Genomic DNA, 27,872 nt, shown 5'->3' with positions numbered 1-27,872 from the left:
TAGGCTCCTGAAGTGTAAAGTCACTACTCAAGTTTCTCCCGTTACCCATGGAGCTCTTGCTTGCGACTCTGGCCGTCTTGTCGTCTTTGCCGCCTTCTTCCCTCATAGCCATGCAATGGTGCAGCCCGGCCTCAGGTTGGGCACCATATTAGGACACGGCGAGGCGGAGGAGCCCTTCGATCCTTCCGGTTCTGCGCCCCCATCCTTTCTCCGGGCCCCTCCTACCTGCAGCCTTTGGGGCTCGACGGGACTAACAGCCCGGCAGAGAACCCGGCCGCCGAGCCCCGCCCCCCGGCGCCGGGCTGTTCCCTAGGGTCCGCGCGAGGCATACCCTCTCCACCCCACCTGCAGCGGGCTCGCTTGCTGCCCGCAAACCTCCATCCTCCGAAAGACACAGGGTCTGGCCCTCGCGTCTTTCCGCCCCCGCGTCAACTGCTGGGGCACCGCACATAGCCAGTTCCGGGGCGGTTGCTCGCACCGACCGGAACTCCCCGCCCCCTCCCGTGGCCGCGGGGCCGTGGGAGGCAGCAAGGAGGAGGTAGAGGGGGCGGAGGCCGCGGTAGGGTGTTCTTAGAGGACTGGGACCCTAAAGGCGGGACATTGGGGCGATCCATGGGTGGGGCCAGCTATTAACCAGCCCCACTTTTTCTGTGCCAGGCACTGAACTGAGCTCTTGACGGGCATCATCTCTTAATCCTCAGAACATCCCTGGGAGGTAGGTACTATTGTTACCCCATTTTACAGATTCAGACTAATTATGGGGAAACAGACTCAGGCTTCTTTTGCCCTATTTTACGGATGGAAAAACCGAGACTCAGGAGAGTTCATCAACATGTTCAGGGCTACTTAAATAGAAATTGGTCAAGCCTGGGCTTGAATCCAGATATATCTGGCTTACCAGCCCACATATTTTACTATCAGGACAAAGAGAAGGGGCAGAGGTGGGGAGGGGTGAGACAAGGAGAGGCTGGGAGGCACAAAGAACATTAAGATAATAAGTATGCGATGCTTGGAACTCTGGGGCTTTGCAGAATTCAGGAAGAGTGGAACTGCAGGGAAGCGCATCAGGAAGACAAGCGTAGTATACCATGGCGGTTAGGGGCACAGACTCAAAACTATCTGGATTCAAATTGCATGTTGGTAAGCTTGGACATGAACACACACAGAGTCTCAGTTTCCTCATCTGTAAAATGGAGATAAGCATGGTCCCTGCTCATGGGGTTGGGTGAGGAATTCAATGAGAAGCCAGTAATGTGTCTGCACCTCACTTGGCACACAGTAGGTGCTCTACGAGTAAGAGCTGTGCCATCAACCTTGTCAATAGGTTACTGAAGCCTGACTTTCTCCTGGATGGAAGGAGCCCTTGGGCTTTTCTTGTGCCACTTCCCCCCACCCCCCATCAGTGGTCCTTTCCTCTCCAGCTCCACAGCGTCCCCTATCCTGGGCCATGAGTGAGCTGAAGGACTGCCCCTTGCAGTTCCACGACTTCAAGTCTGTGGACCACCTGAAGGTCTGTCCCCGCTACACAGCAGTGTTGGCCCGCTCTGAGGATGATGGCATCGGTATCGAGGAGCTGGACACTCTGCAGCTGGAGCTTGAGACCCTGCTTTCTTCTGCCAGCCGACGCTTGCGGGTGCTTGAGGCCGAAACCCAGGTGATACCCCACAGAGGGTACATCACCAGGGATGGACTGTGACAAGTTATGGGTTAGCCTCATCTGCCGAGGCCTGGGTTACAGGAGCTTAGTGGGGAAGAGAGAGACCCAAACTGGGCTTGCGTGACATGGAAAATGTGCAAGAATGTGCATGATCCTCCTACACTGCGAGATTTCTGATTCACTAAGCAACTAGTGACCCTCGCTCCCCACAATGTTCTGGGTCCTGTGCTAGTCACTAGAGGGAGGTAATTAGGACAGTTCTGGTCTTTGGGGAGTTTGCCAACTAAAGGGAAGGGGAGGTCAGACAAGTACCAGGAGAAGTGCTGTTGTGGTTAGGAGTACTGGGGGAACTGTAATGGGGAGGCCTGGATTTGAATCCTGACCTAAGCGCTTGCTAGCGTTGCTATTGCCAATGCTAAATTCCAACGCTTGCAAAAGTTACCTCCTGCCTCTGAGGATCAGTTCTCCATCTGCCAAGTGGGCTGGATAATAGGAGCTACCTCAGAGCTTTTGTGAGAATTAAAAAGACTTTTTGCAAAGGCTCAGCCCAACGTCTCACACTAAATAAGCATGTCAAACATTATTTACTCGTATGACTCTCATTATTTCTATTTATGGCATAAATATTCTCTGAGCCCTGGGTGCCAGGTGCTATGCCAGATCCTGGGGACCAGAGATGGTTAAGATGAACTTCCTGGTCTCCAATAGCTTATAATCTTCTTGAAGAGACAAAGTATTCTGTTTATTCTAGTTATGACCAAACAACATGATTGGGCCTACAGTGGAGGTACGAAGTACCAGATACTCATAGAGGAAGAAGATGCCATTTTAACTGGACTTCAGAAGATGAATAAAATTAACTTGTGGTCCCTGGGAATCCACTGAAGCTTTTTGAGCAGGGCTGTGGCACAATCAGTTGTATTTTAGCATCTAAGAAGCTGGATAACTGATTCAGAAAAGGCTTCCCAGTTGTGGTGACATTTGAAGTAAAGGTTTGCTGGGAGGCATGCTTGCTTCCACCAGAAAGTTACCACCAGCGTATTTTCCTAGGGCTAATGTGCACTGAGATGTGATCTACTTGTTTGAACTGCTGAATGCTGTGTGACCAGCTTGGGTGCTACAGAGGTGAATCAATACAGACAAACAAGTGAATGGAATGATGAGAAATATATGAATAAAATCCTGTGAGATGGGCACAGAAAAGGAGCTGAGTTTTGCAGTATGAGTAGGCATTTGCTGGATAAAAAGGGGAGGGGGAGAGACGGCGCCTTCTTGAGTTCTAGATCCTTATTTTTCACCGGGAGACAGAGTTGTCCTGTGTCTTCCCTTCTCCCCCTCAGTGACAGTCTGTGAATTTCAGATCCTCACCGACTGGCAAGATAAGAAAGGTGACCGACGATTCCTGAAGCTGGGTCGAGACCATGAGCTTGGTGCTCCCCCCAAACATGGGAAGCCCAAGAAGCAGAAACTGGAAGGGAAGGCGGGACATGGGCCGGGCCCTGGCCCTGGGCGACCCAAATCCAAAAACCTTCAGCCCAAGATCCAGGAATATGAATTCACTGATGACCCAATTGACGTGCCACGTATCCCCAAGAATGACGCCCCCAACAGGTTCTGGGCCAGGGGACATAAATGGGCCTTGGGATTTGGGTATTGGAGGCTGTGGAAGGGTCCGGGGGTTAGGCTGGTGGGGCAGGGAGCACCCCGTCAGGCTTTGCTTCTCTCTGCAGATTCTGGGCTTCGGTGGAGCCCTACTGTGCCGACATCACCAGTGAGGAGGTGCGCACGCTAGAGGAGCTACTGAAACCCCCAGAAGATGAGGCTGAACATTACAAGGTAGAGACCCCAGGCCTAGATAGACGTGATGGAGAACAAGAAGGCTCAGAGGTGCCTCAGAATCAGAGATCGCAGTGCTGTACATCATCTTCTTTCCCTGCCCTGCCTAGCCTCCCGTCTGTTCCATTAACCCACCCAGACACCCAAGTTCTAACTCTCAGCTTCCTCCCTTCTGCCCCATCCAAATGGTCACCACGTCCTAAGGCACCTTCTTCAGTGAGATCCTCCCTTTTTCTCTCATCGCCATCCCCTCTGCTTTGGCTCAAGCCTTCACCAGCTTTTACCTTAACAGCCTCATAACACTTTCTTCCCTCCAGAGCAGGGGTCCCCAACCCCGGGGCCGTGGACCGGTAGCGGGCCGCAGCCAGTTAGGAACTGGGCCGCACAGCAGGAGGTGAGCAGCGGGCGAGCGAAGCTTCATCTGCCGCTCCCCCATTGCTGACGTCACCGCCTGAGCCACCCCCCCGGCCCCCCACCCTGGTCCATGGAAAAACTGTCTTCCACGAAACCGGTCCTGGTGCCAAAAAGCTTGGGGACTGCTGCTCTAGGGGGATTCTCTTTTTTTTAATATATGAAAATTTATTTTTTTATGATGAAAATAAAAAAGGTTCCATTAAAGAAAATGTAGAAAATACAGAAAAGTGTTGGTGGGAAATTCTCCCATAGCTCAGCTGTCATGTTCGGATGTGCTCATGACATGGCCTCCCCTGGCTCCCGTTACCTACAGAATCGAGTCCAAGCATCTCAGCCCTTGGTGGCACAGCCCCAGTGCCCCTCTCCAGTTTCCTTGGCCACACTCCCTCTCCACTGCTGTATTTATCAGCCCCCACAAGCACCTTGCCCTCACTCCAGGGTCCTTGCTGGTCTCTGGGCCTCTGCACATGCCCTTCTCCCCTTGGCAAACTAACACCCTTCGAGCCCCTGATCGCATGTTACCGCCACCAAAATGGCTTTACAGATTCCCCAGCAGAAGGTTGGTCGGTCTTGTGTGCGCCACAGCACCTTGACCTACCTCTGTCACTTCACTTGTCTGAATTTTTTAAAAATTTATCTGAAAAGGTAATCCATACAGGCAGTAACAAGTTCAAGCAATGCGAAAGATATTTTCCTCTCACTTCTGACCCTAGGATCTATAGTTCTCTCTAGAGATAACAGCTGTCAACGGAAAAGGTCCATGTACACGCACCATTCTGCACCTTACATCTTGGAAATTGTTCTGTATTGCCGTCTGTGTGTTTCAGTTCCGTACGTACCTGGCTTCCTTACTAGACTGTGAGTGTAGAGATTTTATCTCCTTTATCTCTTCTCACCTGTACCAGGCTCAGGCCTTGGCCCTGGGCTAGGTACTTGGGAAGACAGGTAAATGGAGCAATGAGGGATGAACGAAGAGCCTGTTGGCAGTCCCAAGCGCGCAGAGAGCCCCTGACACCCCAGGCACGACTGGCCTGTATTTACTGCTTTGGGACCGGATGGGATGTCTCCCACAGATCCCGCCCCTGGGGAAGCACTACTCCCAGCGCTGGGCACAGGAGGACCTGCTGGAGGAGCAGAAGGACGGGGCCCGGGCAGCAGCCGTGGCTGACAAGAAGAAAGGCCTCATGGGGCCACTGACTGAACTGGACACGAAAGGTAGGCCCCTCACCTCCCTGCCCACCCCAGGCCAGGACTTGAGTTCCTAGCACTTCAGCACACATGTCCATCCCTTCTCTACCCGATTCAGATGTGGATGCCCTGCTGAAGAAGTCTGAGGCCCAGCACGAGCAGCCAGAAGACGGGTGCCCCTTTGGTGCCCTGACGCAGCGACTCCTGCAGGCCTTGGTGGAGGTGAGCACCCCAACCCAAAACAAGAACTGTATTCACTCTGTTTCAATGTTTAATTTTTTATTGTTTATTGAAGTACATTATACATTTAGAAAGGTACATAGGTCATAAATGTACAGCTTGATCAGTTTTCACAAATGAGCACACTTACAGCCCCAGGACCACAAAAGAAAACATCATCAGTATTCTTGAAGGCCCTCTCATGCCCCTCCCAGTTTTTAACCTGCCCCCAAGGTAGCTGCTACTCCACAGTTACTTTTGCTGAGCGTTGGCTGAAGGCCCCGTGCAAGGGGCTTTCTACACATCCTCTCGTTAGAGGCAAAGACAGTGGTTAACCCCATGTTACACCCAACAAGGTCGAGGCTCAAAAAAGGGAACTGTTTGCTTGAGGTCACACAGCTAATACACAGAAGCAGGACTCAAACCCCAGGTTCAGGGTCCCTTTCTTTATGCCTGCTGGCTGCCCTTAGGCATATCTCTTCACCTCTTGAGCCTCAGTTTCCTGGCTGTCTCAAACACGATAGCGTCTTTCTGGGCACACGTTCCAGGTTGGCTGAGGTGGGGGCAGGGGGACATCTCCGTTCCACACCATCAGACGGGGACCCCACGTATGCTGGCTTTGCTGTCTTAAACATGCACTCTGCACAAGGTCACTCCAAGTGTGATTGCCACTCCAAGCCCACAGAAAAAGAGCAAAGAGGAGTGTGTGAAGGCCGTGGCCAGCTGTGGCTCTTATCTCTTCTAATCACTTTCCACTGGAGAGAGTTTGTCAGATGACCACCCCTGACTGCAGAGGAGGCTGGGAAGTGTGGTGTATCTGGGCAGCCATAAGCCCAGCTACTGTGGAAGAAAGGCAAGAATGGCTTTTGGACAGCTGGCAGCCTCTGCTGCAGCATGCTTAGCGCAGCGCCTGGTGCATTGCAAACGGTTAATATACCTTAGCTCTTCTCATTACCATTGTTGAGTGTTACCGTCACTCTTCTGTGCTCCCTTCTTTTGGTATCAGTACAAAATAAAGAATTTTTAAAATGATCAAAGTTTTTTAGAGTCGGTTTGGGAAGACTTCCCACAGCGGGTGGGATGAGAAAAATAAAAGATATTTCTGGTATGTGAAGACTGTCCGTGTAGGACAGAGGGGGGCAGGAAAATGGTAATACTGTAGCTCTTTCTCCCTCCATGCATTTCTGTGCTCTTCTAGGAAAATATTATTTCCCCCATGGAGGACTCTCCTATTCCGGACATGTCTGGAAAAGAATCAGGGGCTGATGGGGCAAGCACCTCTCCCCGCAATCAGAACAAACCCTTCAGGTGAGTGACATCCTGTCCATGCCTCACAGTCTGGCCTCTGCTTCTGTTGACTTTTGTCCATCCCAGCATGGGTGGTCTTCATTAATAGAGAGACTGAGGACATTTTGATAAAGACCAATAGAAGTCAGATGTGCGTGCTGGGCCAGGATTTCCACATGCACAGGCTTAGTACAGGGTTTTCATCATGGCCCTGTTCTTACTGTAAACAACCTAAATGTCCACCTGGAGGAGACTGGTTGGCTAAATTGTCGTAACTCCATCTGATGAAATAACTTGCAACTATTAATCACACTAGAGAAATATAACTGACACGCAAAGATGTAAACAATAGAGTGATAAGTGGAAACTGTCAGTTGTAGCACAATACAGACAATATGATCCTATTTTTACTTAAGATATATTTAAATGTTGGTACATGGCGGGGAAAAGCTAAAATAATACATTAAAAAAGTGGGAATAATATGTAACACAATCTGGAATACGTATAGTATTTATATAAGAACATAAAATACATATTTTTATGTATATAACGTAATGTGGTAAGAAGATGGTAATATATATAATAGTAACAGGTAACAAAATAGTGATTCTCTTTGGGTCGTTAGCATTGTAGGTTTTTCTGTATTTTATGTTACATAGCGTATCGATATATGTTGCGTATGTTTACAACAAGACCAGATGTGTCTGTCTCTATATTTTTATGTGTAGATAGATAGAGAGGCAGTTCTCAAAGAGAAAGGAAGGTGTTCACTAACCTTGGGCACCTCAGAGCGGTCCCCCTTGCAGGCTGGCCCTTGAGCTGAGCACTGCCTTTGCCTGCAGTGTGCCGCATACCAAGTCCCTGGAGAGCCGCATCAAGGAGGAGCTGATCGCACAGGGCCTGCTGGAATCTGAGGACCGCCCTGCAGAGGACTCGGAGGACGAAGTTCTGGCGGAGCTGCGCAAACGGCAGGCCGAGCTGAAAGCGCTCAGTGCCCACAACCGCACCAAGAAGCACGACCTGCTGAGGTGAGTGTGGACAGGATGCCCGGGCCAGGGCGTGGCCAGCGAGGCCTTGGCCATGCTGGTGACCTTCCGGGAGCTTTACGACAGGCTTTCCAAACCCAGCAGGGCCTCTAAATCACCCGGAGGGCTTTGAAAAAAATGTCAGTGCCGGGCACCACCCCACTGGTTTTGTCTCAAACAGATTCTTATTCCACAGACTACAGCTCAGGCATCTGTGACTTGTTTATTCACTTCTAATTGTGGTAACAACAAATAACACAAAATTTACCCTCTAAACCATTTTCAAGTGTACGGTTCAGTGGTGTTAACTGTATTCGCATTGTTGTGTGGTTTACTTTTAAGTCTTTCCATGCTTAACTTTCTTTCTCCCCCAGAGTTTTATTGTGAAAAATTTCATACACACAGAAACTCTGACAGAGTAGTACAGTAAACACCAGTATACTCTCCACCTCAGTTTATCAACTGTTAACATTTTCTTGAGCATCTGTGATTACTACCAGCCCCTCACCAGGAACTGACCAGTGTTTCCGTGCGATGTCATTCATTTTCTATTCATTCCCATCCATCTTGCCCTGCACTCCTCACAACAAGGGTGCAGGTGGTATCTGTAGGGAGATCATGGTAGTGGCTACCCTTTTCTTGGGAAGATAGAGAAGCAGCCCAACTAAGTCCCCTTGCTCCTCGTAGGCAGGTGCTGTGTCTCCGCCTCACAGAGCCCCAGCAGAGCAGGGCACGCTCGTTCACTTGGCCACCTCTGCCTGTCTCTTAGACGTTGTGCTGGGTTAGGAAGAGAGGCAGGGCAAAGGGCTTACAGTCACCACGTGAGTGGCTGGTAAAGACGTGCATCATTAGAAGGAGAAGTTGCTGGCAAGCTGCTAGGGTATTTAAGGATGAGGGTATACTGAGTGCCTACCGTGTACCAGGGGCTTTATGTACACCCTCTTACTTAATCTCTGCTATAGCCCAGGGAGTAGGTGGTAGTGTTCCCTGTTTACCAAATAAGGAAATAAAGGCCCAGTGAAATGAGTGCTCTGCTGAAGGTCACACAGCCAATAAACAGCTAAGCTGTGACTGAAGCCCAAGACTGAATCCAGAGCCTCTTTCTAGTTCCCTTTCAAGGGCTAGAAGAGGAAAATACAGATGAAAGAGTACTGAGGAAGGGAGGGGGACGGGAGAGAGAGAGAGGTGGGGATGTGCAGCTACAGAAGTAATGGGCAGTGAAGGAACTAGCTTGGCTATCAGAAGGCCAGCGTGCAGCCCTCAGTCCTGCATGGGTAGCTGCAGGGCCTTAAGCAAGGCATCTCCTGCCCTGAGCAGCAGCTTCCCCTTCTGAAAACAGGTTGGACTAGATAGATCTCTAAGTGACCTTCCAGCTCCACCATGAATTGAATTTATAGGTCAGGTTCCATTCGGAGGGGTCAGTTTGGTATCTCACTCACCTCCTGTAGACCTCAGGCTCTAGACCCTTAGGTTGCTCTGGAATTTGGTTGCTGAAGTAAAAGCAGGTCTTCTGCTGGCACCAGAACACTTTTTTTTAAAATTAATTTATTTCATTTATTTATTTTTGGCTGCATTGGGTCTTCGTTGCTGTGCACGGGCTTTCTCGAGTTGCAGAGAGCTGGGGCTACTCTTCATTGCGGTGGCTTCTCTTGTTGCAGAGCACGGGCTCTAGAGCGCAGGCTCAGTAGTTGTGGTGCACGGGCTTAGTTGCTCCACAGCATGTGGGATCTTCGCGGACCAGGGCTCGAACCCGTGTCCCCTGCATTGGCAGGTGGATTCTTAACCACTGCGCCACCAGGGAAGCCCCCAGAACACCTTTTAAAGAATATTGTTTGGAGGAAGCCTGCCTTGATTCAGATCTCCTCCTCACTAGTTGTGGGATCTTGGGGCATTTCTTATCCTCCTTGAGCCTCAGTTTCCTCACTGGTAACATAGGAATAATAGTACCTACCTCACAAGGTTGTTAGGATTAACTGAGCTGATATTTTTGAAGAGGTAGTACCTGGCACAGGGCACCATGTAAGCGTGGCTCAATAACTTTGCTATTTGGTATGAAATGGTCCCCAGGAGTGGCAGCCCTGGGTAGTGGGGTGGGCTCAGTCTGGAACAGGGAGGAGCCCTATTCTGGTGGGCTTCCCATGGCACCTGGCCGGCTGGTCCCCACAGGCTGGCAAAGGAGGAGGTGAGTCGGCAGGAGCTGAGGCAGCGGGTCCGCATGGCAGACAATGAGGTCATGGACGCATTCCGCAAGATCATGGCTGCCCGGCAGAAGAAGCGGACGCCCACCAAGAAGGAGAAGGACCAGGCCTGGAAGACTCTGAAGGAGCGTGAGAGCATCCTAAAGCTGCTGGACGGGTAGCTCTCACCCCTGCCTCAGGCTGCCTCCCCCCGGCTTGGGAGGGGGAGGCCCACTTCCTTCTTTGGGCTGCCAGAAGCCTCAGCCTGTGGCTGCCTGTCTAATGGCGACAGTTTCTAGAAGCTGTGACCCTTCTCTGAGGTCTTTTGGCCCAGCTCTGTACAGCCAGGACACGAGAGGCCCTGCTGGGCTGGCCTGGGGCCCAGTCTCTGCTTGGTCCCCCAAGATGGGGGGGCTTCATTTCTGGGTTGTCCTCGTCCCCCTCTTCACCATCTCCCACTCCCCTACCCCTTTCACCCTCAAGGACTTCTCCCTTGTGGTTTTGTAAAGTACCAACTTAAGAATAAAGTGACTGGTGTGGTTTTTTTAAAAAAGCATCCAGAATCTTTGTCTGTTATTGTGGGGTAGAAAGGAACTTGTGTGGGTGGCATAGTTTAGGAGGGCATGCTTGAGGGCTCTCAGCCTGTGGCCACTCGCCTAGGTCATTCGTTCAGGGAGAACGTTCTGAAGATACTTGTGGCCACAGGTAACAGAACACCCCAGCTCAAGGTGGTTTAACAAGGAAGTGTGTTAGCTAGGGGTTTGGTGGTCCTGGGGCAGCGTGGCACCCAGGGTTAGCCAATCTCCAGCAACTCAACAAGGCCATCAAGGGTCCAGGTGTCTCCACACTCCCACGGTGTCAGCTTTTGCCTAAAGTAGGTTCCCTTCCAGCTGTGCAGTGGCAGCCAGTAGCAGTTGATGGAGGCCAAATGCTTCCTCATTTCTGTCCAGCACGAGAGAGGGCAGGAAGGCGCCAGCTGGCTTCCATGCCCACCCAAAAGAGCAAGAAGCCTTTCGCAGACACCCTTGTGTCTCACCAGCCCAAACTAGGTCCTACGTGCCCATTTTTGAACCAGTCACTGGCAAGGGATGACTCTAATGGGTTTAAACTACTCTCCGTGAAAATGGAATCAGCTTCCCCACTAAGCCTAAGGCAGTGGGGAGACAAGGTGGAACCCGACAAAGATCTGAAGAGGAAGGGGAAATGGATGCTGGATAGGCCACCAAGAGCGTGCCTTCCACAGCCCCGGTTAGGAAGCTAGGCCTGGGAGTCACAGATGAATAAATACACTCTCGTCCCTGCCTCCAGTTGTTCCCAAACTATGGTGTCAAGAGAGTCGGAGAATAATTTGCAATTTACTGTGGGAAGGTTGAGGTCCACGTGGAGGAGGGGAGGGGAAGCTTCCCTGAGGAACTGACCTATGAACTGAACCGTAGAGAAGGATGGCCAGGACGGCCAACATTCTTGTGTGCCCAGCACCTCTCCTATTGGAGAACTGTCCCCTCCCCACTCCATGTAGCTCTGTGGGGCTGTCAAACTCGTGGATACATGGCCCTAGCTTGGCCAATCTCAGTCCACCATCCCTCTAACCACAGTGATTGATCCAAAGAGTGGGCATGTGACCCAAGCTGGGCCAATCAGAGGCCTTCCATAAGATTGCTCTATGGATGTGGAAAGAAAGGAGGATTTCTCTTCCTTTATATGAAAAACTATAAAATACAAGCTTGAACCACCCAGTAACCCATTTTCCTGCCACATGGAAGAGTCTGCCTGAGAATAAAGCCAATACAGAGGAAAAGAGCCAGGAGATGGAGAAGACAGAGCACTCATGATGTACCTGGAGCCCTGGATCCTCCATTAGAGTTCAGCTATATCCACCCACAAATGCTTCTTTTGGCTTAAGCTAGTTTACTTTGGAGGTGTTATCTGTCAACTGAAGAAGACCTAATAAAAGCGGATTTTGGCAAAAAGAAGGGTGGAGTAGGGTCCTTCAAGAAATGACAGCGTGAGGATCTGCCTCCTGCTACGTGGCGGTGGGGGAGGGGTGAGGGTCGGGGGGCACGGCTGCAGATTTTCAGTGACCCACTGACCCTAGCTTGTGTACAGTCTTCTCAGAAAAAACACCCACACTTAATTTCTGAAATTAAGTGCTCAGTAAATTCAGTCCTTTACAAGGCACTGTTCAACTCGTTAAGCTACTGAATCTTCTCAACTATCCCTCATGGTAGGAACTAATAACATCCCATTCACAGATAAGGAAGCTAAGTCAGGAGTTTACATGTGTTGCTTGCTCAAACAATTGATTAGTGGTCGAGCCAGGTTTCAAGCTCAGTTCATCTGACTTGCGCACAGAGCCTCTTTATTACACAGTGCATCAGGGCCCCACTTCCTTATAGTCTGTGAATGGTACTTCCAGGCTCAGGCAGTGCACAACCTGTGCAACCATACATGGCAGCCCTGCCTACAGACCCCCTGTTCTTAATTCACTACTCATTTCCATGTCCATTAGACCAGACCATAAGTATGGTAGGCGTTGTTAATAGAGTGTTCCAGGAACAGAGACAGATTTGTGGAGGAGGTAGGATGGCAGCTGAGGTCCCAAAATTAGGTAGAATTGTGAGAGAGGAAGGTAGATCTAATAAATAGAAGGAAAAACCCTAGAAGAGTGACTGGGCCTGATTCATTAGGGGAAAAACTTAACTTTCTTATCAGTTGTGAGAATTCTAGTTATTCTAGTTATTCTCTATTGTACACCTACTATCTGCCTAGTACTGTGCTGGGCCCTTTACTCCCATGTCTTATTTGATGCTCACCACACATCTGCAAGGTGAGTAGTAACATCCCTACCCTGCAGAGGAGGACATCAAGGCTAAAAAAGGTTCACTGCCTTCTGAGGCTACACAGCCTTGGTGCAGGAACAGTTACCACCATGATAGCACCATCCCTGGCAGAGTTGACAACCGCAGCAGGACAGGGAGTCCCTTCTTATGGCCATACCCATGTCCGCTGGAGCCAAAGAAGGCTTCCTTTATGGGGTTTGGAGAAAGCTGGGTTCCCTGTGATGAGGGGGAGATTAGTTCCAGCACCTCAAGGTTCCAATTTTATTTGTTTATTATTTTATTTTTTGGCCGACCCCATGGCTTGCAGGATCTTAGTTCCCTGACCAGGGATTGAAACTGGCCCCAGCAGTGGAAGTGTGGAGTCCTAACGACTGGACCTCCAGGGAATTCCCTAGGCTCCAATTTTAATTTGAAACAATATTGACACTTTATCACCAGTTTGGTGAAAAAGTCTTTTGTGTCTTGGCCCTGAAAATCATCCACCAGCATTGTTTACCAGAGTCCCAAATGCCTTACAACTGACTTTCAGAAACACCAGGGTGAGTGAGAACAGGATTGGGTAGAGATTAAGCCCTGGCATAGGGAACATGACGCAGCATGGGTCCCCAGGCCAGTTCTGGGGAACTGACTGTTAGATGCTGGGTCCCAGGTGACTTCTGGTAAGAAGGAAGCAATGGGAGACTTCCCTGGTGGCACAGTGGTTAAGAATCTGCCTGCCAATGCAGGGGACACGGGTTCAAGCCCTGGTCCAGGAAGATCCCACATGCCGTGGAGCAACTAAGCCCACGAGCCACAACTACTGAGCTCATATGCCACAACTACTGAAGCCCACGTGCCTAGAGCCCACACTCCTCAACAAGAGAAGTCACCGCAATGAGAACCTGGTGGCCTAGTGGTTAGGATTCTGGGCTTTCACTGCCGTGGCCTGGGTTCAATCCCTGGTGGGTGAACTGAGATCCTAAAGGCCACAGGGCACAGCCGAAAAAAAAAAAAAAAAAAAGGAATGGCTGGAACTTTGTGGAAAAATGGTCAGAGGGTAAATTCCTTTCCTGATCTGTGACTGAGGACTCAAAGGAGAGAACTAAGCACAAATGGATCATAACTCACTTGTTCGTGTATTAACTCACTCATCATTTCTTCTCTTCACTCACCTCATTGATTTATTCACTCCATCTACCTGCCTCCTTTTCCTCATTCATACTTTTGTTTCCTTACTCAGTGACCCTGTTACCGTGGCTAAGAGCTATGTAGGTGACTAAGGCTTCAGAGAAGGGAAGGCAGCTGGGCAGAAAACCAACACACAAGGCAATAAAAGCAATAATAGAAGAATGTACAAAATGTGTAGGGACCTGGGACAGAGAATGGTTTAACAGCAGCTTAGAGGGTCAGGAAAGCCTTCGGGGAGGGTGTGGAAAGGAGGTTGCCGATCAGAAGATACTCCAGACAAAGGCACAAAGCTGCGAACAGCTTGCCTGCTTAGAGAGACGTGAGAACTTCAGTGTGACTGGAGCCCTGGGTGTGTGGAGGGGGAGGGAAAGATGAGAGATGAGGCGGAAAGTAGGTTGAGACCAGGCTGGAATAGCCTTTGGATGGCAGGTTAAGGAGCACTGGTTTTATTCTTGAGGTCAAGGGTTCTCAAAGTGTGGTTCCTGAACCAGCAACATCAGCATCACCTGAGAACTTAATAAAGATGCAAATTCTCAGGGCCCAGACCTACCCAGTCAGTAGGGCTACAGGCGGGGCCCACCTGGCTCTGTTTTAGCACGCCCTCCAGCTGATTCCTAATGCATTGTACAGTTTGGGCATCACTTTCCTAGGTAGTATAGAGCCAGGGTTGGTTTGTGACCAGGGCAGTGCCATAATAACACTCTGAAGTGGAAAGTACTCTGATAGCAGCATGGAAGCTATACTGAATAGAGGGGGTGAGGCTGCAATTGGGGCAGACGAGAGTGCAATCATGTGCAAAGTAATACATCTCAGGGACTTCCCTGGTGGCACAGTGGTTAAGAATCCACCTGCCAATGCAGGGGACACAGGTCCGAGCCCTGCTCCAGGAAGATCCCACATGCCTCGGAGCAACTAAGCCCGTGTGCCACAACTACTGAAGCCCGCGCGCCTAGAGCCCAGGCTCCACAACAAGAGAAGCCACTGCAATGAGAAGCCCGCGCACCGCAACGAAGAGTAGCCCCCGCTAACTGCAACTAGAGAAAAGCCCACGTGCAGCAACCAAGGCCCAACACAGCTGATAAGTAAATAAATAAATAGTTTTTAAAAAGTGTCTTTAAAAAACAAAAGAAGAAAGAAATACATCTGAGATAGGGCTTCCCTGGTGGCGCAGTGGTTAAGAATCCGCCTGCCAATGCAGGGGACACGGGTTCAAGCCCTGGTCCGGGAAGATCCCACATGTCGCGGAGCAACTAAGCCCACCCAACACAACTACTGAGCCTGCACTCTAGAGCCCATGAGCCACAACTACTGAGCCTGCGTGCCACAACTGCTGAAGCCCATGTGCCTAGAGCGCATGCTCTGCAACAAGAGAAGCCACCGCAATAAGACCGCGCACTGCAATGAAGAGTAGCCCCTACTCGCCGCAGCTAGAGAAAGACTGCACAGCTACAAAGACCCAACACAGCCATAAATAAGTTAGTAAATAAATAAATAAATAAATAAATAAATAAAAGAAAGAAATACATCTGAGATGGCGGATGTGGCAGAAACTGGTAGATGTCCTTCCAAATCTGTTCTCCCTTTCTTCTATAGTAACAGAACTCCTGATTTTTAGCTGGACATGTTTCTCTGAAAGACTAAATATCCCAGCCTCCTTTGCAGTTAGGTGTGATCACATAACCGAGTTTTGGCTGACAGGATGTGAGTGGAAGAGATGTGTGTCACTATGAGGTCTTCTTTTTTTTTTTTTTTGCGGTACATGGGCATCTCACTGCTGTGGCCTCTCCCGTTGCGGAGCACAGGCTCCGGACACGCAGGCTCAGCGGCCATGGCTCACGGGCCCAGCCGCTCCGCGGCATGTGGGATCTTCCCGGACTGGGGCACGAACCCATGTCCCCTGCATCAGCAGGTGGACTCTCAACCACTGCGCCACCAGGGAAGCCCCACTATGAGGTCTTGAGTGCCAGTGCATGTGCCCTGCATGTCCCCCGCTTCCCCTGGCTGGGATGAGGCATGGTGGCCACCCATCTTGAAACATGTGGTCAAAGACACCATAGGAACAGCTGAGCAACAAGATAAGAAGCTAGGTTCCCTCGTAGTAATCGTACCAGCCTGAGACTGCTGTGGCCAGATGGTTATATACTTCTATTTTATTTAAGTCACAATTATTTTGGGTGTCTCTTAGAGAAACCAAACCTATATTCTAGTTGATACAGTGAGTAGCTGGCATGCCAAGCCCTCTTTTCAAACTATAACTGTTTCCTTCTCTTCCCTTCTTCTCCTCTTTCTTTTTCAAAAGAATTTGAGAAAACTTATAACTGAGGGTGTGTCTCATAAGTTTCATAAAACACAAATATAAAGTTAAGCCCATCTGATTTAATGGAGTCGCTGTCTTTAAGCATTAGATTTAGCTTTGAGCTTCCTGGAAGCTAAGGCGAAAAATGGAAAGGAAATATGATGAATCAGTCTCAGAACATTTGATATCAGAGTAAAGGGCATCTCCCAGTTTTCAGGACAAAAATTCTAATAATTTGTCATGCTGGAGAAATTTCTCAACTAGAGTCATATGTTGATAAGATTCTCCATAAATTTGGCAGCAAAAGGAGACTGAGTTTCACATGGTGATTTCTTATCACAAGCTTTGATGAAAGCTCAGGGCCTGTTGTTAAAACAACTCTGGGAGGACGATTATGCAAGGGACAAAGCTAGGGTGATGCTCAGCACTGTACATGAATTTGATCCTCTCAACAACCTATGTCAAAGCAGGTAATATTATTACACTTGTTTTACAGATGAGGAAACTAGGATACAGAAAGGGGAATGGCCAGATCAGAGAGTTGGTGGTGAGCCAGTTTTGTAAGGCAGGTCTTAGACTCCAGAGGCCCTTTTTACACGTCCCTCTCTAGGGCCTACCAGCACCCTCACATACAAACTTGTAGGTATTGTGGGTTGAGAATCAGAGAAAAGCACAAGAATCATTGCCCCAGACGGAGGGCAGGAGGGAAGATGGCAGAGTAGAAGGACGTGCGCTCACTCCCTCTTGTGAGAGCACTCGAATCACAACTAACTGCTGAACAATCATCGACAGCAAGACACTGGAACTCACCAAAAAAGATACCCCACATCCAAAGACAAAGGAGAAGCCACAATGAGACAGTAAGAGGGGCGCAATCACAATAAACTCAAATCCCATAACTGCTGGGTAGGTGACTCACAAACTGGAGAACACTTATACTACATAAGTCCACCCACTGGAGTGAAGGTTCTGAGCCCCACGTCAGGCTTCCCAACCTGGGGGTCTGGCAATGGGAGGAGGAATTCCTAGAGAATCAGACTTTGAAGGCTAGTGGGATTTGATTGCAGGACTTCGCCAGGACTGGGGGAAACAGAGACTCCACTCTTGGAGGGCACACACAAAGTAGTGTGTGCATCAGTATGCAGGGGAAGGAGCAGGGACAGTGACCCCATAGGAGACTGAACCAGACCTACTGCCTAGTGTTGGAGGGTCTTCTGCAGAGGCGGGGGGTGGCTGTGGCTCACCATGGGGACAAGGACACTGGCAGCAGAAGTTCTGAGAAATGCCCCTTGGCTTGAGCCCTCCCAGAGTCCGCCATTAGCCCCACCAAAGAGCCGGGTAGGCTCCAGTGCTGGGTTGCCTCAGGCCAAACAACTAACAGGGAGGGAACCCCATCCCACCTATCAGCAGACAAGTGGATTAAAGTTTTACTGAGCTCTGCCCACCAGAGCAACACCCAGCTCTACGCACCACCAGTCCCTCCCATCAGGAAACTTGTACAAGCCTCTTAGATAGCCTCATCCACCAGAGGGCAGAGAGCAGAAGCAAGAAGAACTACAATCCTGCAGCCTGTGGAACAAAAACCACCTTCACAGAAAGATAGACAAGATGAAAAGGCAGAGGGCTATGTACCAGATGAAGGAACAAGATAAAACCCCAGGAAAACAACTAAATGAAGTGGAGATAGGCAACCTTCCAGAAAAAGAATTCAGAATAATGATAGTGAAGATGATCCAGGACCTCAGAAAAAGAATGGAGGCAAAGATGGAGAAGATGCAAGAAATGTTTAACAAAGACCTAGAAGAATTAAAGAACAAACAGAGATGACCAGTAAAATAACTGAAATGAAAAATCCACTAGAAGGAATCAATAGCAGAATAACTGAGGCAGAAGAACGGATAAGTGACCTGGAAGACAGAATGGTGGAATTCACTGCTGCGGAACAGAATAAAGAAAAAAGAATGAAAAGAAATGAAGACAGCCTAAGAGACCTCTGGGACAACATTAAACACAACAACATTCACATGATAGGGGTCCCAGAAGGAGAAGAGAGAGAGAGAAAGGACTCGAGAAAATATCAGAAGAGATTATAGTCAAAAACTTCCCTAACATGGGAAAGGAAAGAGCCACCCAAGTCCAGGAAGTACACAGAGACCAGGCACGATAAACCGAAGGAGAAACACACTGAGACACAAAGTAATCATATTGACAAAAATCAAAGACAAAGAAGTCATTGAAAGCAACGAGGGGAAAATGAAAAATAACATACAAGGGAACTCCCATAAGGTTAAAAGCTGATTTCTCAGCAGAAACTCTACAAGCCAGAAGAGAGTGGCATGATATATTTAAAGTGATGAAAGGGAAGAACCTACAACCAAGATTACTCTACCCGGCAAGGATGCAATTCAGATTTGACGGAGAAATCAAAAGCTTTACAGAGAAGCAAAAGCTAAGATAATTCAGCACCACCAATCCAGCTCTACAACATATGCTAAAGGAACTTCTCTAAGTGGGAAACACAAGAGAAGGAAAGGACCTACAAAAACAAACCCAAAACAATTAAGAAAATGGTAATAGGAACATACATATCTATAATTACCTTAAACGAGAATGGATTAAATGCTCCAACCAGAAGACACAGACTGGCTGAATGGATACGAAAACAAGACCCGTATATATGCTGTCTACAGAAGACGCACTTCAGACCTAGGGACACATACAGACTAAAAGTGAGAGGATGGAAAAAGATGTTTCATGCAAATGGAAATCAAAAGAAAGCTGGAGTAGCAATACTCCTATCAGATAAAATAGACTTTAAAATAAAGAATGTTACAAGAGACAAGGAAGGACACTACATAATGATCAAGGGATCAATCCAAAAGGAAGATATAACAATTATAAACATATATGCACCCAACATGGGAGCACCTCAATACATAAGGCAACTGCTAACAGCTCTAAAGGAGGAAATCGACAGTAACACAATAATAGTGGGGGACTTTAACACCTCACTTACACCAATGGACAGATCATCCAAACAGAAAATTAATAAGGAAACACAAGCTTTAAATGACACAACAGACCAGACATATTTAATAGACATTTATAGGACATTCCATCCCAAAACAGCAGATTACACTTTCTTCTCAAGTACACATGGAACATTCTCCAGGATAGATCACATCTTGGGTCACAAATCAAGCCTCAGTAAATTTAAGAAAATTGAAATCATATCAACCATCTTTTCTGACCACACGCTACGAGATTAGAAATCAATTACAGGGGAAAAAACACAACAAACACAAACACATGGAGGCTAAACAATACGTTACTAAATAACCAAGAGATCACTGAAGAAATCAAAGAGGAAATCAAAATATACCTACAGACAAATGACAATGAAAACACGACAATCCAAAACCTATGGGACGCAGCAAAAGGAGTTCTAAGAAGGAAGTTTATAGCAATACAAGCCTACCTCAAGAAACAAGAAAAATCTCAAAACAATCTGACCTTACACCTAAAGGAACCAGAGAAAGAAGAACAAACAAAACCCAAAGTTAGTAGAAGGAAAGAAATCATAAAGATCAGAGCAGAAATAAAGAAAACAATAGCAAAGATCAATAAAACTAAAAGCTGGTTCTTTGAGAAGATAAAATTGATAAACCATTAGCGAGACACATCAAGAAAACGAGGGAGAGGACTCAAATCGATAAAATTAGAAATGAAAAAGGAGACGTTACAACAGACACCGCAGAAATACAAAGCATCCTAAGAGACTACTACAAGCAACTCTATGCCGATAAAATGGACAGCCTGGAAGGAATGGACAAATTCTTAGAAAGGTATAACCTTCCAACACTGAACCAGGAAGAAACAGAAAATATGAACAGACCAATCACAAGTAAGGAAATTGAAACTGTGATTAAAAATGTTCCAAAAAAGTCCAGGACCAGATGGCTTCACAGGTGAATTCTATCAAACATTTAGAGAACAGCTAACACCCATCCTTCTCAAACTCTTCCAAAAAATTGCAGAGGAAAGAACACTCCCAAACTCATTCTATGAGGCCACCATCACCCTGATACCAAAACTAGACAAAGATACTACAAAAAAAGAAAATTACAGACCAATACCACTGAAGAATATAGATGCAAAAATCCTCAACAAAATACTAGCAAACAGAATCCAATAATACATTAAAAGGATCATACACCATGATCAAGTGGGATTTATCCCAGGGATGCAAGGATTCTTCAATATATGCAAATCAATCAATGTGATACACCATATTAACAAATTGAAGAAGAAAAACCGTATGATCATCTCAATAGATGCAGAAAAAGCTTTTGCCAAAATTCAACACCCATTTATGATAAAAACTCTCCAGAAAGTGGGCATAGAGGGAACTTACCTCAACATAATAAAGGCCATATATGACAAACCCACAGCAAACATCATTCTCAATGGTGAAAAACTGAAAGCATTTCCTCTAAGATCAGGAACAAGACAAGGATGTCCTCTCTCACCACTATTATTCAACATAGTGTTGGAAGTCCTAGCCACGGCAATCAGAGAAGAAAAAGAACTAAAAGGAATACAAATTGGAAAAGAAGAAGTAAAACTGTCACTGTTTGCAGATGACACGATACTATACATAGAGAATCCTAAAGATGCCGCCAGAAAACTACTAGAGCTAATCAATGAATTTGGTAAAGTTGCAGGATACAAAATTAATGCACAATGGACTTGAGGACATGGGGAGGGGGAAGGGTAAGCTGAGACGAAGTGAGAGAGTGGCATGGACTTATATATACCACCAAATGTAAAATAGATAGCGAGTAGGAAGCAGCCACATAGCACAGGGAGATCAGCTCGGTGCTTGGTGACCACCTTGAGGGGTGGGATAGGGAGAGCGGGAGGGAGACGCAAGAGGGAGGAGATATGGGGATATATGTATATGTATAGCTGATTCACTTTGTTATAAAGCAAAAACTAACACATCATTATAAAGCAATTATACTCCAATAAAGATGTTAAAAAACAAAACCAAAAAAAACCAAAATTAATGCACAGATATCTCTTGCATTCCTATACACTAATGATGAAAAATCTGAATGAGAAATTAAGGAAACACTCCCATTTACCACTGCAACCAAAAGAATAAAATACCTAGGAATAAACCTACCTAGGGAGACAAAAGACCTGTATGCAGCAAACTACAAGACACAGATGAAAGAAATTGAAGATGATAAAACAGATGGAGAGATATACCATGTTCTTGGATTGGAAGAATCAATATTATGAAAATAACTATACTACCCAAAGCAATCTACAGATTCAATGCAATCCCTATCAAATTACCAATGGCATTTTTTACAGAACTAGAACAAAAAATATTAAAATTTGTATGGAGACAGAAAAGACCCCGAAGAGCCAAAGCAGTTTTGAGGGAAAAAAACGGAGCAGGAGGAATCAGACTCCCTGACTTCAGACTATACTACCCATGCACGTATGGTCAACTAATCTATGACAAAGGAGGCAAGGATATACAATGGAGAAAAGACACTCTCTTCAATAAGTGGTGCTGAGAAAACTGGACAGCTACATGTAAAAGAATGAAATTAGAACACTCCCTAACACCATACACAAAAATAAACTCAAAATGGATTAGAGACCTAAATGTTAAGACCGGAAACTCTCGCACTGCAATGAAGAGTAGCCCCCGCTCGCCACAACTAGAGAAAGCCCACCCACAGCAACAAAGACCCAACGCAGCCAAAAAAAAAAAAAAGACTGGACACTCTAAAACTCTTAGAGGAAAACATAGGAAAAACACGCTTTGACATAAATCACAGCAAGATCTTTTTTGATCCACCTCCTAGAGAAATGGAAATAAAAACAAAAATAAACAAATGGGACCTAATGAAACTTAAAAGCTTTTTCAAAGCAAAGGAAACTACAAACAACATGGAAAGACAACCCTCAGAACAGGAGAAAATATTTGCAAACGAATCAACGGACAAAGGATTAATCTCCAAAATATATAAACAGCTCATGCAGCTCAATATTAAAAAAACAAACAACCCAATCCAAAAAATGGGCAGAAGACCTAAATAGACATTTCTCTAAAGAAGACATACAGATGGCCAAGAAGCACAAGAAAAGCAGCTCAGCATCACTAATTATTAGAGAAATGCAAATCAAAGCTACAATGAGGTATTACCTCACACCAGTTAGAATGGGCATCATCAGGAAATCTACAAACAACAAATGCTGGAGAGGGTTTGGAGAAAAGGGAACACTCTTGCACTGTTGGTGGGAATGTAAGTTGATATAACCACTATGGAGAACAGTATGGAGGTTGCTTAAAAAACTAAAAATAGACTTATACCCAGAGAAAACCATAATTCGAAAAGACACATGCACCCCAATGTTCACTGCAGCACTATTTACAATAGCCAGGTCATGGAAGCAACCTAAATGCCCATCGACAGACAAACGGATAAAGAAAATGTGGTACATACATACAATGGAATATTACTCAGCCATTAAAAGGACTGAAATTGGTCATTTGTAGAGACGTGGATGGATCTAGAGACTGTCATACAGAGTGAAGTAAGTCAGAAAGAGAAAAACAAATATTGTATATTAACGCATATATGTGGAGCCTAGAAAACTGGTATAGATGAACCGGTTTGCAGGGCAGAAACAGAGACACAGGTGTAGAGAACAAACGTATGGACACGAAGTGGGGAAAGCAGCAGGGGTGGTGGTGGTGGGATGAATTGGGAGATTGGGATTGACATGTATACACTAATATGTATAAAATGGATGACTAATAAGAACCTGCTGTTTAAAAAAATAAATAAAATACACAAATTCCAAAAAAAAAGAATCACTGCCCCAGAATATGCCTGTGTTAGCCAAGAGAAATTAGTGAGATCTGGTAAATATTAGAGGGACCTCTGAGCCTCTTAAGATAGGCTTCCACTGATAGGGTGAGGAAGTAGGGGTAGGTACTCTGGAAGCAGAGGGGAAACCCCAAATTTTGAGCTTGATTTCGAGCTTGACTAGAACTTGTGGGGCTTCAAGAATGGAAGGAGAAATAATATTGAAAATGCTGTCCTAGGGCAGCTAATGTCTAGAAAAGGAGAAAAAAACTCTTCTCTGTCTCACTTCTTACTGAGCACCCACTCAATAAGTACCAAGTATGTGCTAGGAACCCAAGTGACAACAAGGGAACTAGCCTACTGGGTGAAAGGCATTTTCTAAGTTGTCTCATTCTCAAAATAACCCTACAAAGAAGGTATGATTATTGGTGTGATTATGTCATTCTCTAGATGAGGAAACTGAGGCTCAGAGCTGTTAAATGATTTGCCCAAGTTCCCACAGCTGGTAAGGGGTGGGGGTGAAGTTTGAACCCAGATCTGTCTGACTCCAAATCTTTCAATGCACTATCACTGTTTCATTAGCAGGGAGAGAAAAGGGTGATGAATTTGACATTTAAATCCATTCTATTTCTTTGTTGTTACTGTTGTTAAAATACAATTTAAATAACTGAACACCAAATTGGTACACACCCACCATCTTTTGGCATAATTTTTTTAAGTGACTTTTTGATTGTAAAGTTAATATTACTCAACAAAAAAATGTTTGGAGACTACAGACATGTAGAGAGAAGTGAAAGAAACAAAACTGAATCAGAGGGACTTCCCTGGTTGCGCAGTGGTTAAGAATCCTCCTGCCAATGCAGGGGAGATGGGTTCGAGCCCTGGTCCGGAAAGATCCCACATGCTGTGGAGCAACTAAGCCCATGCGCCACAACTAGTGAGCCTGCGCTCTAGAACCTGTAAGCCACTACTACTGAAGCCCGCGCGCCTAGAGCCCGTGCTCTGCAACAAGAGAAGCCACCGCAATGAGAAGCCCACGCACCACAAGAAAGAGTAGCCCCTACTCACCGCAACTAGGCAACTAGAGAAAGCCCACTTTTTCAATGAAGACCCAACACAGCCAAAAATAAATAATTAATCAATGGAAAAAAAAAACGAATCAGATAATTCTTTAACCATTAACATTTGTGGTGTTTCTCTCCACTCTGCTATGAATAATTTGTAGTTTGCATTTTACATTGAAGTTATCAAACTGCATACCTGCTTAACATTATAAGCATTTTTTCCGTTTTTAAGTAGGTTGCATTACCGTCAATTTACGAGCTGTGAAATATTACATCTGGTAGATGTACTTTATGTTTTTTAATCATTCCCTTCTTGGTGATTTCTTGTAAATTTTCCTGTTATAAAAATATTCCTTTAAACATCTTGGCGCATATATATTTGTCCTAATTTAGGATTATTTCCCTGAAATTCATTCCCAGAAGAGAAATTCCTGGGTCAAAAGGCCTGGACATTATTTCTTTTTTTAATAAATTTATTTATTTATTTATTTTTGGCTGCGTTGGGTCTTCATTGCTGCGTGCAGGCTTTCTCTAGTTGCGGCGAGCAGGGGCTACTCTTCGTTGTGGTGTGCAGGCTTCTCACTGCGGTGGCTTCTCTTGTTGTGGAGCATGGGCTGTAGGTGCGCAGGCTTCAGTAGTTGTGGAGTGCAGGCTCAGCAGTTGTGGCTTGTGGTCTCTAGAGCACAGGCTCAGTAACTGTGGCTCATGGGCTTAGTTGCTTCAAGGCATGTGGGATCTCCTGGACCAGGGCTCAAACCCGTGTCCCCTTCATTGGCAGGCGGATTCTTAACCACTGCACCACCAGGGAAGTCCCAGGCCTGGACATTATTTAAGCCTTTGATGCATACTGCCAAATTGCTTTCCAAAAGAAAGATTTTTAGGAAGTCATTTTCCCACCAGAAATGTAGAAGTATCCATTGCTCACACTAACACCAGCTTTTGGGGTTACCAGTTTTTTTAAACTTTATATTTGAGAGGGTATAAATGGCTTCTTTTAGTTTGTACTTCCTTAACTACTTGTGAGGTAGAGAATGTTCCATGTTCATTGTGTTTCATCTGTCTCCTTTGACCATTTATTGGGTTCTTAGTCTATTATCAATTTTATGTTCTTTACATAATGGAAATATTAACCCATTGTTTGTAAAACATTTCCCCAGTCTGAAGTTTGCCTTTTACTGTTAGTTATGATTTTGGAATAAGGTAGGGTTTTTCTTTTTTTCTTTTTTTGCTTTGTTTCCAAAAACAGAAGTTAAGAATGTTTTTATATTTGTGATGCAACAGACAAGGGCTTAATTTCCAAAATATACGAACAGCTCATACAACTCAAAAACAAAAAAACAAACAACCCAATGGAAAAATGAGCAGAAGACCTAAATAGACATTTCTCCAAAGAAGAAATACAAATAGCTAATAGGCACATGAAAAGATGCTCAACATCATTATTAGAGAAATACAAATCAAAACTACAATGAGGCACCACCTCACACTGGTCAGAATGGCCATCATTAAAACGCTACAAATAACAAATGCTGGAGAGGGTGTGGAGGAAAGGGAACCCTCCTACACTGTTGGTGGGAATGTAAGTTGGTGCAGCCACTATGGAGAACAGAATGGAGGTTCTTCAGAAAATTAAAAATAGAGCTACCATATAATCCAGCAATCCCACTCCTGAGCATATATCCAGAAAAAACTCTAATCCAAAAAGCTACACGCACCCCTATGTTCACTGCAGCACTATTCACAATAGCCAAGACATGGAAACAACCTAAATGTCCTTCTACAGATGACTGGATAAAGAAAATGGGGTACCTATATACAATGGAATACTACTCAGCCATAAAAAAGAATGAAATAATGCCATTTGCAGCAACATGGGTGCAACTAGAGATTATCATACTAAGTGAACCAAGTCAGAAAGAGAAAGACAAATAACCATATGGTATCACTTACATGTGGAATCTAAAATATGACACAAGGAACACCCTGGTGGTCCAGGGGTTAGGACTTGGCACTTCCACTGCCATGGCTCAGGTTCGATCCTTGGTCTGGGAACTAAGATCCCGCAAGCCGAGCAGCATGGCCAAAAAATAAATACATAAATAAGATAAAATATAACATGAAATGAACCTATCTACGAAGCAGAAACAGACTCACAGACATAGAGGACAGATTTGTGGTTGCCAACAGGGAGGGGGTTGGGGGAGGGATGGGGTGGAGGCTGGGGTTAGCAGATGTAAGCTATTATATACGGAATGGATAAACTCAAGGTCCTACTGTATAGCACAGAGAATTATATTTAGTATCCTATGATAAACCGTAATGGAAAAGAATATAAAAAAAGAATGTGTATATATACATATACATACACATATATATATATATATATATATGTATAGGTGAATCACTTTGCTGTACAGCCGAAATTAACACAACATTGTAAATCAACTATACTTCAATTAAAAAAAAGAATGTTTTTATGTTTGTAAAGAAACCTGTCCATCTTTTCCTTGTGATTTCTTCCATTTTTCTCTAATCTTAAAAGATCATTCACTCATCTAATGGCTAATTTTCTGTTGGATTCAAGAATTGATGGAGGGACTTCCCTGGTGGTCCAGTGGCTAAGACTCTGAGCTCCCAATGCAGGGGGCCCAGGTTTGATTCCTGGTCAGGGAACTAGATCCCACATGCTGTAACTAAGAGTTCGCATGCCGCAACTAAAGATCCTGCACGCTGCAACTAAAGATCCCACATGCCTCAACTAAACCCTGGTGCAGCCAAATAAATAAATAATAATAAAAGAATTGATGGAGATGTCTGAGTTGTTTTGTCATTTTTTAATAACAAAAGAGAAGAGGATTATTTCCTTTACTTTTTTTTTTTCATATATTTGACTTTCCTTGACTTTTTGCTTCAGTACCTTGAAATATGCTCACTGGAAATGGGGGCTGTAGGAGGAAGTGTGTATATGTATACACATCAAAAAAAGTCTGGAAGAATATGTACCAAAACATATTAACGCCGTTTTTTTTCTGACTGATGGGAGCACGGCTGGGATGGATTTGTTAGTTGTGCCTGCCCAGGACTATTTCCTTTGGGCAGGATAGCCATCTTCATCCCCTGTGACTTTGGTGTGGCTGCCCATGACAGTACACTTACCCTGTATAGTACCTTATTCCTCTGGCAACAGTTCTGGGGTAAAGGCATAGGCATGTCTCTCCAGCAGAGCCCATCGGAGTCCCTCCCTGAGACTGATACATGAAACTGGGTGTAGCTCCTCTTTTGCTGGGTTCAGTTGGAAAGTTGGGGCTGCCTCACACCATGCTTCCTGCCAGGTAGAGGAGATCACTCTGCAGAGGAAAGGAAGCCGAAGTGTAAAGAAAAATCGAGACAAGGAGAGATGAGAGAAAGCAAATCCTCCAAGTACTGTATCTCCAGTTCCAGTCTCACACCCTGATCCATGGTTTTCCTCTTTCAGTCTTGCCTCAGCTACTGTGAGCCATAGGTTCCTCTTTGGTGAAGCTGGCTTAGATTGGGATTCTATTACTTGACAAGTGAAAGAATCTAACCAATGGCAAGGAGATTTAGGGGAGGGAAATTGCCCCTTAGCCCCCTATCCCCAGGCAAACCAGGTCCCTTCTCTGAGCCTCAGTTTACACTAGAAGTAAATTTTACCTGTCAAATTTTTAATTCCAGTGGTATTCAAGGCATTTCACATACATCAGTCTCATAGAATTCTCAGGAGAATTCTGAGTCAGTCATCGATATTCCCAATGAAGAAACTGAGACTCAGAAAGGCAGAGTGTGACTC

At 45.9% G+C, this 27,872-nt stretch overlaps 1 protein-coding gene and 1 long non-coding RNA gene across 7 annotated transcripts in view; one reads left to right on the top strand and one right to left on the bottom strand.

Moving 5' to 3' along the window:
* The first annotated feature begins 145 nt into the window (after positions 1-145).
* Positions 146-10,360, top strand: TADA3 (transcriptional adaptor 3). 5 transcript variants are annotated; one of them, XM_067755382.1, is made up of 10 exons: positions 146-188; positions 658-715; positions 1,422-1,654; positions 3,018-3,268; positions 3,388-3,493; positions 4,981-5,122; positions 5,214-5,317; positions 6,513-6,622; positions 7,409-7,630; positions 9,794-10,360. In XM_067755382.1, the coding sequence occupies exons 3-10, from the start codon at positions 1,448-1,450 to the stop codon at positions 9,984-9,986; spliced, it is 1,335 nt and encodes a 444-aa protein (XP_067611483.1). In that variant the 5' UTR covers positions 146-188; positions 658-715; positions 1,422-1,447; the 3' UTR covers positions 9,987-10,360. The 5 variants fall into 5 exon arrangements, with proteins under 5 accessions (XP_067611483.1, XP_067611482.1, XP_067611480.1 ...); XM_067755381.1 differs by lacking the exon at positions 146-188 and adding an exon at positions 194-314; XM_067755379.1 differs by lacking the exon at positions 146-188 and adding an exon at positions 196-538.
* The window catches only part of LOC137232721 (uncharacterized), a 24,239-nt gene continuing 1,732 nt past the window's right edge, over positions 5,366-27,872 (bottom strand). For both annotated transcript variants that reach the window (XR_010947161.1, XR_010947160.1), the window contains one exon: positions 5,366-27,411. This is a non-coding gene — a long non-coding RNA (uncharacterized lncRNA). The remainder of the gene's footprint in view (positions 27,412-27,872) is intronic.

This window comes from Pseudorca crassidens, chromosome 10 (assembly GCF_039906515.1).
Source record: "Pseudorca crassidens isolate mPseCra1 chromosome 10, mPseCra1.hap1, whole genome shotgun sequence".
Taxonomy (NCBI): domain Eukaryota; kingdom Metazoa; phylum Chordata; class Mammalia; order Artiodactyla; family Delphinidae; genus Pseudorca; species Pseudorca crassidens.
The sequence above is the reverse complement of the archived record's forward strand: the minus strand, read 5'-3'. Positions and strand labels throughout refer to the sequence as shown.